General features: G+C 37.0%; 1 protein-coding gene across 2 annotated transcripts; it reads left to right on the plus strand.

Moving 5' to 3' along the window:
* Positions 1-2,512: 2,512 nt before the first annotated feature.
* On the plus strand, positions 2,513-10,730 carry LOC137746610 (mechanosensitive ion channel protein 10-like). 2 transcript variants are annotated; one of them, XM_088683330.1, is made up of 5 exons: positions 2,513-3,873; positions 8,121-8,244; positions 8,446-8,739; positions 9,384-9,586; positions 10,260-10,730. In XM_088683330.1, the coding sequence occupies exons 1-5, from the start codon at positions 2,660-2,662 to the stop codon at positions 10,528-10,530; spliced, it is 2,106 nt and encodes a 701-aa protein (XP_088539456.1). In that variant the 5' UTR covers positions 2,513-2,659; the 3' UTR covers positions 10,531-10,730. The 2 variants fall into 2 exon arrangements, with proteins under 2 accessions (XP_088539456.1, XP_088539461.1); XM_088683335.1 differs by having other exon boundaries at positions 2,524-3,873; positions 8,446-8,595.
* Positions 10,731-15,011: the final 4,281 nt, after the last annotated feature.

The following is a 15,011-nucleotide window of genomic DNA, read 5'->3' on the forward strand; positions in this document are numbered from 1 at the left end:
GAAGATAGCCCTCATGGTAAAATAATTAAGATTTAAACCCTCGTGTAGTTCGTTAGCAAATTTAGTCCAAAAGTTAGTTTTTAGTTAAATGCAGGATAAAAATGTATTTTAACTCATTGTTTCTTTCTATTCACATTCTTTCTTCAAGTGTGGCGAGTCTGGACACATGGCGAGGGACTGGAGGCTATGGCTGCGGAGGCGGCTATGGAGGTGGTGGTTGTAACGGTGGTGGAGGCAGAGGTGCTTCTGGAGGCTTCTTCTACCAGTGCACTGAGTCCGGCAATTTCGCAAGGGAGTGCCCGGACAGGGGTTGAACCAGTCATTTCCACTTCACCGTATCTCTGCATATGCTGCTGGTCTGTTTGGTTTCTGCTTAACTAAGTCTTGGTTTCTATGAATGAAAAACTTATTTCGAGTGTTTCAAGTAGTCGTAGTTGTCGATTTTATGATCACCTCTCTTGATTTCAATCTATGGAAATCATGAAGTAAATGATTCATTTTGGTATAGTAATTTTTCTTTGTTTTTTTTGGTTAAGTTTTTAAGTGAAGATTTAGTTTTATTCTGGGAGAAAATGTGGATGTCTGGTTAGTGGTTGGATTTTGATTCATACACATTAATATTAACGACAAAAAGAAAAAGAATTTATTTTTGCGGGTTTGATTTCAATTTCAAACTTTGTCATTCCAAAGCAACCTTTGAGTTCTTTGTGCACAACAGAGTAATTGGAAAACAAGTAATCAGGAGCATCAGGGCCACTGAACCCATCATAAGTCCCTACGAAAACCCAATCATGTTCCTCCGAAATAACCACATGAACTCAATCCTTGCAGGCTTTTCCTTGAGCTGATTCAAGATTTTAGCTTCCCATCGAGTAATGTCCCCTCCCACCATTCTCATTCTGATTACTCAAACTCACATGGCCGCTCTAATACAAATCATAGACTGAGCCAAGAGATGAGGAAGAAGAAGACACACATCAAAGTACATTTTTACCCTTGCATTTAACTGACATTTAACAGAAAATTAACATTTGGACTAAATTTGCTAACAGACTACACTACGAGGGTTTAAATCCTGATTTTATTTTTCCACAAGGGCTATCTTACGATTACCTTATCACAACGAGGACTGTTTATCTGATTAGGCCAAGAAATTAACACCATACTCAAATTAACACTTGGCCGAATAATAAATGATCGATAACACATTAAAGACTTTTTCATGGAGGAAGTATAACTTATAGTTCATTAATGCAGTCACCATGACATGTCATTACATATAGTGGAACTAATTTTTGAGTAATGCTATTCATACCATATATTTATACCATATTTCTATACCACCTTGGTGGCATCTGATGTGGACAGTTACATCATTTGAAAAATTTGCAAACCCAAGGAAAGAAATGAGAAAGACTCCTCGTATACCACAATCATCATTTAATTAACTAGTTTTTCTTAATTATTATTTTATTAAATAATGAACTAAATTTAAAAATCTGATTAATTCAAATGATGTGGCTGTCCACATCAAATGTCACCTAAGGTGGAATGAAAATGTGATACAAAGACATGATATGAATAGCATTACTCCTAATTTTTTTGCCAACTATTAACGCTAATGAGTTTAAATCTCAAGGCATTACTGTTAACCTCAAGTCGTTGTTGGAGATAATCACGCCACATAATGCAATAATATATAGATTTAGTTTAAAGAAAGTATTAGAAGTGTTTGTTTTTCATTCGATTTTCAAAAAGTTGGTGTTGACACTGGACACAAATTCTCATCTTTCGTTATCATCTGTTACATAATGGAATGGTTCTAAAGCGTCAAAAAGCATAACCAATTCGACAGGACGACATAGATGTTCCTTTCCTTAATTTTGGGTTGACAAGAATTATTTAGTTGACTAAAATAGTACACATTAAGAATCATATAATTTAATGGATTGCTCGTAGATGGAATGAACCATGAAGGGGAAAAGGGGGCTGCTTTATCGTGAATGTTTTCATACTCAATAAAGTTTTGTTGGTAACTATTTTTAATGGTGTTAAGTGTGCCAAAACAAAACAAAAATAATGCTAAACATATCACATTTTTACACTAAATTTGATCTGAACTTTATATTTTTATGTCGATTTGCAGTGGTAGATGGTGGCGTAGAGTGGAGATGCGGTGGAATCGTCAAACTCTACTTGGCTCCTATACATGTGAGTTTGATAACATTAATCCTCAGTATATAAAGAGTTTCAAGAAAGCAGGGTTAAAATTCAATAAGAACATATACACACTACTGACGTATTTATGATCCAAGACTTTTTCCTTTATATATCAAAATTTGTGGACTGATTAATGTTGGTTTTAGACTGCGACATACAATTTATAGGAGCAGTCCCTAATTTGTATTACCGGAAATGTTCACCAAAAAGTTAAAGTAATGATCCATAACTAAAACGCGACAATAGCAGTCTTCATCTACAATCTAGAATGAATATATATATATATATATATAGAGAGAGAGAGAGAGAGAGAGAACGACAGCTAGCTCCATTGATCAATGATGTTTTCTTCTTAATTCTTTTATCCTAGAGGAAACCCAACACATTTCCACAGCCTTCCATCCAATAATATACTTTTGGGGTTTTTTTTGAGAGTTGAATGCAAGCCATGGAGGTCCAGAAGAGCAACACAGACCATGTAGTAGTCACCATAGACCAACCAAACCCCAAACTCAAACAGTCACCCCAGGCAGACTCTAATATTTCAATCCCACAACCCTTATCAAGTGCAAAAACCCTTAGACGCCTAAACTTTTCGAAGCCCCGGTCACGGTTTGAGGAGATTAAGTACCCTTTGCCACAAAAAAGAATTCATGAATCTGAACAACTCCAACCCTTCGACCCCTATCAAGACAACAACTCGTCCGCAGATGAAGATGACGATGAAGACTGGTACGAAAATGAAGAAGACGATGAAGATGATAACGATGGCAAGCAAGGAAAGCACCTAAAGAGAAGGAAGAGAAAGATAAACAAGCGAGCTGTAATTGAGTGGACTTTGTTCCTCACAATAATGACTTGCTTGGTATGCTCTCTAACCCTAGATTCTCTTAAAAACAAAGTGAAATGGGGCTTGGAGATATGGAAATGGTGTGTAATGGTCATGGTTACGTTTTCTGGGCGTTTAGTTTCTGGTTGGGTTGTGGGATTTCTTGTCTTCATCATAGAGCGAAACTTCATGCTTAGAGAAAAGGTACTTTACTTTGTGTTTGGTTTGAGAAAGAGTTTCCAAAATTGTGCTTGGTTAGGCCTAGTTTTAGTTGCTTGGATGAGCATGTTCCCTGACAAGCACAACAAGGTCCTCAAGAATATCTTTCGTGCTCTTATCGCGGTGTTGATCGGAGCCACGATATGGCTGCTTAAGATCTTGTTTGTTAAGGTCTTGGCATCCTCATTTCATGTAGCTACATTCTTTGATCGCATGAAAGAGAGTGTTTTCCACCACTACATTTTGGAAGCCCTATCTGGGCCTCCACTGGACGAGGAAGAAAGGGAGCTTCCACAGCGTCGTTTTCAGGCGTCGAAGTCGTTGCCTGCAAGGCTGCGAGACAAGTCTCATGGGGTTTCAAGGTCCTATAGGCGAGAAGGGTCAAGGAGGATTGACATGGAGAAACTTAAAAGGTTGAGCATGGCGAGTAGAGCAACGGCATGGAGCGTGAAGAGGCTTGTAAACTACGTTAGGTCTTCGGGATTGTCGACGATTTCGAGAACTATAGATGATTTTGGAAATGCAGAGTCGGAGATTACAAGTGAATGGGAGGCGAGAAATAGTGCTCAAAGGATTTTCAAGAATGTTGCTAAGCCTGGTGCTAAGTTTTTCACTTTTCACTGTCCCTGCCTACTATACTTTTACTTTCACTACATAATTTGCATATATAAAATAACAAATGGTGCATGCCAACCCTCTTTATTATGATATTATGATGCATGCCAACCCTCTTTATTAATTTGCTTTATCACTTCTTGTGACAATGATGGTTCATCATATATTTGAAGTGTAATTATAAATGGTCCCCTTTTTTTTTTTTCTTTTTCTTTTTCAAAGGTAGATAAATGGCCCCTTTCTTACTTTTGCTTTTCTTCTTCTTCTTTTATTTCTTTTATTTTTTAATTTTTTTTTAATTTTTTTTTTATCACTAGCAGTTATCTCCTTGATGGTCGGCAGGTTGTTGGGTAGGTGCATTATAGTGTCACTTAACACACCAGTTCATAATGCTATGATGCTTTGCTATTAGGGCACACTAAAAAAAACTCATTTCCAGATGAAATAACTTTGTTAGACTAAATACATGTCCGTCGCCTCTTATTTTTCCGGCAACATTTCGTTAGACAAAAGTTATCATGCAAAACTTGTCGCTCAATTATTTGCCTAACGAATAATAAACATTCATCAGACAAGTAGAGTTGGCCTGACGAAATAAAGTCTTTGGGTAAAAGAGCATTGACTGACTTGACCTGATGAAAGAAACTTGCTTGATGACATTACTTCATCGAGTTTTCTAAAAATATAATAATTAAAAACATTTTGCCCAACGAAATATTCATCGGGCCATTATTTGAAAGAAAAAAAAAAACAAGAAATACCTGCTCAACGAAATTGTTCGTTGCGCAAAGTATTTAAACATTTTTCCAAAAAATCAAAATTTAAAAATTTAAATTAGAATTAATTAATTAACTAATTCTAATTATATTAATCTAAAAAGCTAAAATAAATCACAATATTAAAGAAATTTATTTAATTATATTAAAATAAAATATTTATAACAAATGTACGTAAAAATACTAAACTTAGTACAACTACTAGGTGACTGCTGAGGTGGCTGGTTGGATGGTTGCTGAAGGTTCAGAAGATCAGGCTGACATTGATTGGTCTATCCCAACAATGTACCGCATAATGCCCTCCTCTCGCTAGCGTGCATCTTCTCTAACTTCTTCGTCTCGCTGGCGTAGGACCACTAACTCCATCTCCAACTGCTATAGTCTGGAAGACGTCCCGCTTATAGTCTAACAGCTAGATGAAGAAGATCACCGAGGTCTCGAATCCGATGCGCTCCTAGGCTGGGAAGTTCTTTGCTTTTAGTTGGCCAACCCCGTCCATCCACAATTGTAGAGATACCTCTGGATCAGGTGTCAACTCCTCCATTGATGTGTCCGGTTATTGTTGGGTGAGATACTCGTCCTTCTTCTGCAATATAGAAGCCAAAAAAAAAAAAAAAAAGGAGTAATCAATTAAGATTATCAATCATAATTTTAAAAATTTTAAGCCAATGAAGTTTGAAATTAAAATTTGAACGGAATACGTTCATGAATGTTGTTTCCATATTTGGCATGCGTATCTCCCAAGCCTCGACTTCCGGGAAAAGCAAACTCTTATCACGATATTCCTCAACCTGAAAAATGAACGGCTGAGAACTAGATTGATCATGGTGCAGCTTTGCTTCCCGATTAGCCTTATTTGCTGCCAATTTTTTATGTGAATTAAAAAAAAAAATTAATTAAACTTAAAAAAATAAACAGAAATATAAAAAACAGAAATTGAAAATTAAAATTAAAAAAAAAAACATACCAAAAATGTCGGGCTCTAAAAATGACTGCACAACCACTCCCACTGCCCAATCCTCTCCTTAGATTATGGGGGTCGATTTGTAAGAGTCCATCTGGAGATGCACAAGTCTTGTAATAACTTCCACTACTTACACCGCTCAACCCACACCTAATGTATGTACTCATTTGTATCCAACTGCTTCATGTTGATGGAGAAGTTGGTCCGAAATAGACAAAAGAAACAAGTGTATTAGATTAAAAAGTACATTAAATAAGTAAAAGTAAAAGAACTAATTAATTAACGAAACTCCACACACTGAAATCTATCTCATCATGTGCCATGCACCTAATGCACCTAGGGAAGGGTAAGCATCTTCCGTGAAGGGCGACCATGGGGCATTTCGTACAGATGTAGGCACCCATATCGTAAGTCAACAAACTGTTGACTTTCGTGCTCGCTTGATAATGGTGTGAGCTATAATTGACCACGATTCGATTTTGCGAAAAGCGAGTGATCTGGTTGGAGGCCAAGCTTCTATAGATTCCCCGCACTTTGTCTTCCTTCGGGGTTAGGAGTTCTCCATCTCCCTTCGGATCCACGACTGCTTAATCGAGGTCCGCAACGTCAACAGGGTGGACTAGGGCTGGCACATGCTCATGTTATCTCCAACTATGAACATGTTTGACAGATTGTGGCACCCGCCCTGATGCATCAGAAGTATTGAGGCTGGCTGCCGACTCGACAGTGGCCGACTGGATGCCATTGGGTATCTCTACCACTAGGTCACTCTGACCCGAAGCAAAGGCAAAGCGGTGGCCGCTAGTGATCAACCATGATGACATCTATGAAAAGAAAAAAAACAATAATTTGTACAATTTTCAAAATGTCACAATCATGCAACCTTACAAAAAAAAAAAAAAAAAAAACAAAATTAGAAAAAGAGTTAGAGAGACCTTTATAAGAGATGAGAGAGTAGAATGAGACATTAGAGGGAGGGAGTGAGAGAGATAAAGTTTAGGACGTGCCGCGAGGAGGAAGAAGAAAAAGCTTCTCGGTGTTGTAACATATCAGACCTTTCTGTCGGGCAAGGGTTTAAAAGTATGACACGTGTTCCTAAACTCTAAAACATAAAATACACATTCGTACGACAAATTTTTCCCTTAGCACGAAACCTTAACCTGACGAAGGACACTTTGCTTGTCCAACTTATTTCGCCAGGCAAAAGCCTCTAAAGAGACCAAAACATTGATTGTATTTGCCTGACAACAATTTGTATTCCTTCAAGTAAGGACTATTTGCTCGACGAATTACCTTTTATCGGGCAAATAGTAATTTCTGATAGTAGCGTGTTTACTTATGTTTTTTTTTTCTTTTTTTTTATTTCATATAAAAAGAAATTAGTATGAGAAGGAATGATATATGATAAGCAATTCCCTATATTAATGGGATACCTTCATTTTTAATATCTATCACACCCAAAACTTATGGGGCCACCTATTTCTTCATTTATCTGGTTGTTAACTAGTGAATACATGACTGAGAATGATACTCATTCTTTCGAATTTCATTTCTTGCAAGTAAATATGCCATTAAGTTACATGGTTTACTATTCTTGGCCAAGAATAACAATAAATTTATTGTTATATATATATATATATATATATATATATATATATAAACAATGCTTTTATTAGACAGTTTAATATAGGATAGTGTTATTCGAACACCTATTTTTACCTCCCAAACACCCTTGTTAATTTTGTCATTGATCTTCTTCAATTCATTCAATTTGATACCGAAAATTGAGAGGGGTATGTGAGGAGTAAAAATAGGTGTGGATAACACTACCCTTAATATATTGTTTGTTATCTAAGTTGACTCAAATTCTTTTTAATTTTGGATGTTTATTAGACATAATAAGTTTTATTGTGTGATACTCCTGGAACATAGCATGTACAAAATATTTAGCAAGACAGTATTATTCGAATTACAAAATTAAATTGTTAATGATACTCAAAAAGTGTCTCGCCTTTTCAATTTTTTAAGCCTACAAAAGTATGCATTCACGAGACTTGGTTTATGATTACACTTGTTTTATATATAATAACGATTCAAAGGAATCTTAATGACTCCTAATTGAGAGCTTCTTACTTATTCAATCATTCAGTCATTTTGTGCCTTTTAATTGAGAGTTTCTTGCAATGTTCACATCCACCTTCATTCATTCCAACGTACGTCCTTGACGACGATAGTGATTGTGATTACACACACACACACACACACACACACACACACACACACACACACACACACACACATATCGCATACTGGCACACACGAAGGACATGAACTCAATAATATCATTTCAGTTAACATTTTTTGTGTGGCTTAATTAGGTTTTTTGTTCATGCACCGTAGGCTAGATAATTGAGACCGACCAGGCTTCGATGATACAATTCTCAAAGGCTCAAAGTTTTTTTTTTTTTTTTTTCTTCGTCTGGCCGTCCTTATACAGATACATAGAAGAGGAAGATTTACTACGGTTCTTGAAGAGTGATGAAATTCACACCATATTTCCTCTCTTTGAAGGAGCTATTGAAACGGGAAAAATTACAAAGTCGTCCTTTAAAAATTGGGTGGTGAGTTTCAACATAATTCACATTTAGCAATTTCCTCACTCAGCAATATAGCTGTTGTTACCAAAACTTAAAGAAAGAGACATGAAACTGAATCGAATCAAAACGGCACACATTGACCAATTTAGATATCCAAAGCTAATTTTATATATAGCACTACTCGTTTCCTAATAATTTTATAAAATTGGTTGACGGGTTTTATAGGTGCATGCCTATATTGAGCGTAAAGCATTGGCTCACTCCTTGAATGACACCAAGACTGCTGTCCATCAACTTCACAAGTTGGCGAGTGCAATCGTAATTGTGATTATAACTGTGGTGACTCTTTTGGTGATGGGTCTGGCCACAATTAAGGTGATCTTTGTTGTTACTTCTCAACTGCTGCTTGTGGGATTCATGTTCCAGAACATGTGCAAAACTGTGTTCGAGTCTATCATCTTTGTGTTTGTGATGCATCCATTTGATGTTGGTGATCGTTGTGTGGTGGATGGAGTTCAGGTCAGAGATATTATATACTCTACTTTTCGGATTACCTCCGTCAGGAAATTATTCTAATTAATAACCCAAACCTTTTTTCTTTAGTCATCTCCTAAGAAATTTTCTTTTATCATGCGTTCCCTAATTTGGAATTTAGGGGCTCATTTGTTGACGAATGGCCCAATTGAATACATAGGTACGTAAAGAAGATTTTGGGGAATAATTTTGTAATTGGACCGACTGAAAATTTGACCAAAAAAAGCTAGAAAACTTATGGCGATCGAGAACTTTATAGGGTGTAAATACAATATAGTATGTTGATAATCACCTAAAAAAAAGGTTTTATGAGTAGGGGATGGAAAAGAAGCTAATATGAGTATTTCAAAGTTGTAAGATTTTTAAATGACATATTTCAAGTAATTATTTGAAAATTCTTCGCATATGCCTATTGATTAGTTCATGTAGGCCATTCGTAATTCCTCATATCTAACTTTTTATGATCTATTTGTTCATTGCTATGCCTAAATCCGTTGAAATTTACCCCTTAGTGAACAAATTAAGTAGCCCTAGCAATACTAACATATTGCATAAGGAGTATTGCTATTCGTCTTGTTATTTATTCCTCTTGGATGAAATAATAACGTTCAATGCTTATTTTTATGCAGATGGTTGTAGAAGAGATGAACATTTTGTCAACCGTTTTCTTAAGATACGACAATGAAAAAATATTCTACCCCAATTCTGTGCTTCTTACAAAGCCTATTAGTAATTTCAGAAGGAGTCCAGATATGGCTGACAGTATTGATTTCACAATTGATGTCTCTACTCCTGTTGATGATGTTTCTGCACTCAAGAAGGCCATACAATTGTAAGCAACCCGCCTCATCCACCTTTCATATTTCCATTTTTGACTTGTTAAATTGCTTGTATAACCATGAAATGATCAAGCTAATAAAATACAACTGATTATAAAAGCTATTTCTAGTGATACCAATTTTTTTTTTTTTTGAAAAGAAGCTTAGAGTGTTTCATTACTAAGAACATCTAATTCAAACACAATAAGTGCCATGTGGATCGTTTTTATAATAATTGCTTATGTATTGTGTATACCCTTCACTATTAATGAGAATTCCTCTATCCCATGGACGTAGCCAAATATAGGATAAACCACGTACTTTTATGTTTGCTTTCTTGTCTCTATCTCTTTACATATTATCCTCAATGGGTGACCGGAGCAACCAAACTTGACACTTTAGGTTATTCCAAAGTTTCATTGATTTTGTACATCAACAATGATAGATTAGTAATTTTCTCTATATAAAAATATTAGAAAAAAATTAATCTCTTTCACATTTCTTGCTAAATTCTCTCTTCCATATTTTTTTTTTTCACATGTGCAATTGCTACTATTTCCAGCGAAAAGTTACATTATAACACTTGGCACACACTGATAGGTGGCAATAATACTACAATATCACTACATTTTAATATATGTTGAGGAATTATTTTTTGGTTACAAATGCTGCATGGAATTTGTGCAGATATATTGACAGCAAGCCAAAGTATTGGTCCTCAAAACACTCAGTCATAGTGAAGGAGATTGAGAATGTGGACAAGATGAAAATGATGCTGTGTGTTCAACACACTATGAACCATCAAAATTATGGGGAAAAGAGTGCTCGAAGATCAGAGCTCGTGTTTGAACTGAAGAAGATTTTCCAAAATCTTGGCATAAAGTACCATCTTCTTCCTCAAGAAGTAAACCTCCCGCAATTCAACGCAAGCAATGAGAGGTTAACCATACCTTCTTAATCACTACCACTTTCCATGAGGAGCCTGTAAATTTACCGGCACTTCACTATGCTAGATTTGCATGTCGTTTGTATGACAAACTGAATCAAGCAAACATGAGAGATGCAACTAATGGGGTTTTCAAGCGGTTGAAGTTTTAATGTAAAAATTATTTGAATGTTTTTAATATAAAAGGAAGAAGTTGTGTTTTCATTGCACTACAGTAATGCTTATTAATACCATCATGAGGTTGGGAGTTCAGTTTCTTGTGAAGCACACTATGAAGTTGCTGGTGGATATTTATGGTAGTAGGAGATGGTAATTTAGCTACGAGGAGGAGGGATTGGGCTTGATGAAGTTGGCAAATTGGCAAACAAGAGTTGGTGATCAAGTATCAACATAGTAGCAAATGAAAGACAAAACGCAATCCTGTCACCGCCATCCTGGAGTCAAGAAGAACAGAAATTGCTGACTACGAAGATGGATACTACCGGTATTGGAAACAAAGGCTAATGCGCATTATTGGAAACGAAGGCTAATGCGCATATATAGTGCACCAAAATGGTGTGCTGTTGCCCTAGATGCTGACGAAGAAGAAGACCGCTGTACAAAGCCTACATGTTGGATAAGAAGGCTGCACTAACGTGCAAACTGCACAAAAAACGGTGCAATTGTTGTTCGAGTCGTTAACAAACTCACTTAATAAAATGACTGCAAAATTAGTTCAAGCCCCGTACATGGGTCACAGCTAGGGGCCAAATAAATTGCGTACAAGAAACTAGGAGAGCAACGGCAGAAGATGTAAAACAACAGAGAATGTTGCAGAGTATAGACCGTAAGTTTGAGAGATTCGGAGAGAGAAAGAGAGCCTGAGGAAGAAGAAAGAAGTTTCTATATTTCTGTAATGATTTCTTACATATACAATTGAGATATATATCTTTAGACTTGCTTAATGACTAAGCAAACACTCAACTCAACAACCTTATCTACAACTTAACAACCTTATCATTACAAAGTCCCTAATCTATTGCCACACGACACTTAATACAACCATTGATTCCATATTGTTATCATCCCCTCTCAAGCTTAGGAGAGGAAGGTCCAAGTTTGAGATTGCAGCAGTGAGTATGAAACAATGGGGATGAAAAACTTTTAGTCAATATGTCAGCAAACTGTTGATTAGATGAAACAAACTGCATATGCAGAAGCTGTTTAGCCACTATTTCTCTAACAAAGTGCACATCAATCTCAATGTGTTTAGTCCTTTGATGCATGACTGGATAACAAGCAAGAGTAATAACAGACAAATTATCACAAAACAATGTAGAGGGAGTAGGTACAAAGATATGCAAGAAGGCAAAGCTATTGCCTAATCCAATCAATTTCAGCAACAGTAGAAGCAATGACTCTATATTTTGCTTTAGTAGAAAACCTAAAGGCTGTGTCCTGTTTCTTGGAGGACTATGAAGTAGGATTAGACCCCAAAAAACTACCAATTCAGTTGTTGACCTTCTGTCATTAGGGTCCCAAGGACCCTAGCCTAGCCAACATCACTAAATGCATGTCCATCGAAAGCACCTTTAACAAATTGAATACCATAAGTCTGTATACTTTTCAAATGCATAAGGATTCTTTTGATAGCAAGAAAATAAGATTCCAAAGGACAATGCATAAACTAACAGACTTGGTGAACTGAGAATGCAATACATGGCCTGGTGAATATAAGATATTAAAGAACCCCTACAATACTTCTCTACAACTCTTAATTGTTAAAAGGTTTCCCATCATCATTTAACAACCTATTGTATGGCAAACAAGGAGTAGCACATGGATTTGATAGTTTCATTTCAGTCTTTACAAGCAACTTAGAAACATATTTGGCTTGAGAAAGAAACAAATCATCAGAATTCTGAGTAATCTGAATCCTAAGAAAGTAATACAATGGTTCCAAGTCTTTAATATCAGATTCCTTGGTTAGAGCACTAATAACCTCAGTGACTGCAACAATGGCACTACTTGTGATGATAATATCAATGATCAGAACAAACTGTCAAACATATTTCTCAAATAAAGATGAGTTTGCATAAAAGGAAAGAAAGCCCAGAGAAGAAAGAAAGCTAGTAAACCTCTCATTTCAAACCCTTGAGGCTTGTTTTAAACCATAAAAAGACTTATGTAACTTGCAAATATAAGTAGACTTCTGAGAAACCACAAAGCCTAGTGGTTGTCCTATATAAACCTCATTTTGTAATATTCCACGAAGGAACGCATTGATAGTGATTGGCAGAATTTGTACTCCTAAAATTGTGCCCAGGATGCTCATCGGAGTGTGTGCCCAACCGTGAATGCACACTTGCCAGTGGACCTAGGTGGGAGTGAAAGCTTCTCTACGCGCTGAGATGAGAGAAAACAGTATCTCAGGTCCTAGGCGGGAGTGAACACTGCCAGAACGGTCGGTTTGTGGCTAGTTGAGTTGCTACTTATTGGGAGGCTGCTGGAAAGAAACGTAGTCGCCTGCCCTCGTCCTACTTTGGGACCTTTTCAGAGTGCTCTAATTCTTGATGTTCTACAATAGCTGATTCACCAAAGTTATCTGTTACGCAAGGGCGCTTGCCAAATCTGGACCTATCGAGACAGGTTTAGTTCACCATTCGGATGGAAGAGCTTGGATGGCAAGCGTCTCCATGAGTAGTGGAAGTGTAATGGACTCTAGGTGCAAAATTCTTGCCAAGATAGGTTAAATATGTGAAAAAACATGTAGGGTCTATCCAGCCTTAGCCATTCTGGGAACCTAAAATTAGGTTGGTTGAACCGGTCTAGGAAACTGGAACTGGATCAGTTGAACCATTCTGGGAACGGTCTAAAGTGATAACTAGGCAGTTAGAACGGGTCAAGGTGTGGGTATGGGTCAACCCGCCTAGTTGACTATTAGGCTGGGTGCCACGAGCTGGGCCATGTGTCAGTTAGGCCCGTTTAGCCCGTGGGATGGTCCACCTCTCTCCTAGGCTTATGTTGTCTGTGGTGTACTATGGGCCTTGCATGAGGCTCAAGTTTGGGCTGCCTCTCGTGCCTGGGCATTCAGCTTATGGGCTGCAGCTATTGTTGTTTCTCCATCGTGGGTTGCTGGCCTTGGTTTACTACTTAGGCAGTCCTTGTAGCCACTGGATCCACACCCTGAGCAACTGTAGTGGCGGTGTTCCGTGGTGGTAAAGTTGTTGTGTTAAGCCTCACAGAAGGATAGTGTGGGGCCACATTATGATCTCCATTGTCTAGTCTATATCCTTGAACGTAGGATGTTCTATTCGTTGTGGTCTTAATCTTATCTTTGATGACTCATAAGCAAGGAGTTTTTAGCAGTTGTAATCTGCTACTTCCAAGGATGCTGAGCTATGCGTGGGAATATTTGTGTGCTCTGCCAATTTAATGAAGCCAATCTTGTCTTCTTCGGGATAAAGTACACATGTCATCTCTAGGATTTTTGAGATTATTTTTGGCTCCACACCAGTGAATACTTGACAAGTTATCCATTTTTATTTGTTATATTTATCTTTTATTATTTTTATATATCTTTACAAGGCGATTGTACTAGGATTGATGGTCTAAATTGGAAGGAGAGCACATATGTTTTGAGTTTGATTTTTTATTTTTTAAATAAAGATAAATTTACATGGTGAATTTGGTTTATGAATGTAGTTTAGATGGTAAATTTAAGTTTAAAGAAATGTAGATTTTAATTAAAAATAGTACGAGTGAAATGGATAAATTGGATATAGAGCGATGCTATATGGATTCAAATAAAAAAAATTTCTTTTCAAAATGTAAAGAAAAAAAATTGTACATAAAATCACTTTCCTAGTAGAAAAATAAATAAATGAACAAATGACTCTTGAGATTTTGTTTAAATATTATTAAACTTGGATTATTGATCTACCGAGTTCAACTCCAGGAAGCGAAAAATCTTCTTTCTTTTTCTTTTTTCTTTTTTTTTTTTTTTTTTATTTTATATTTTTTTTTTTTTTTTTTTTGAATTTATTGTTCGAAATAGCTCAACAAAACTCCAAGCAGCTCATTTCTGGAAAATCCAAAACCATCCTGACTTAAATTCTCGTTTTTTTTTTTTTTGGCAACTTGGTCCTCTCACTCTGCAGCGACGCCGCCATGGCCGACGCTCTCTCACCGTAACCCGTACCATACACACCACAACTGCACCAAAACAATCCAAACAGTCCAAGCAAACGGAACAGTTGCAAAAGGAAGTCCACCGACGATGACGAAGCTCACGCCGGAGTTCCTCCCAGGTTCAAAATCTCCTGAAGCGCTGAGCAAGCCATCCTGCATCCCGAGCCGAGCACCGCCCCGGCTTACCAAGTGCGTGCGCAAGCTCGTCAAACAACGCAACTGGTTGAAGCCAACGAAGTCCTGAGCGTGTGCTGGAAAGCAGCCGGAAAGACAGGTTGCTGGTGAACAACTGATGTAGCAAACCAAGACTTGGAATTAGATTA

This window comes from Pyrus communis, chromosome 2 (genome assembly GCF_041283825.1).
Source record: "Pyrus communis isolate YQ-2024b chromosome 2, ASM4128382v1, whole genome shotgun sequence".
In the NCBI taxonomy this organism is placed as follows: Eukaryota; Viridiplantae; Streptophyta; class Magnoliopsida; order Rosales; family Rosaceae; genus Pyrus; species Pyrus communis.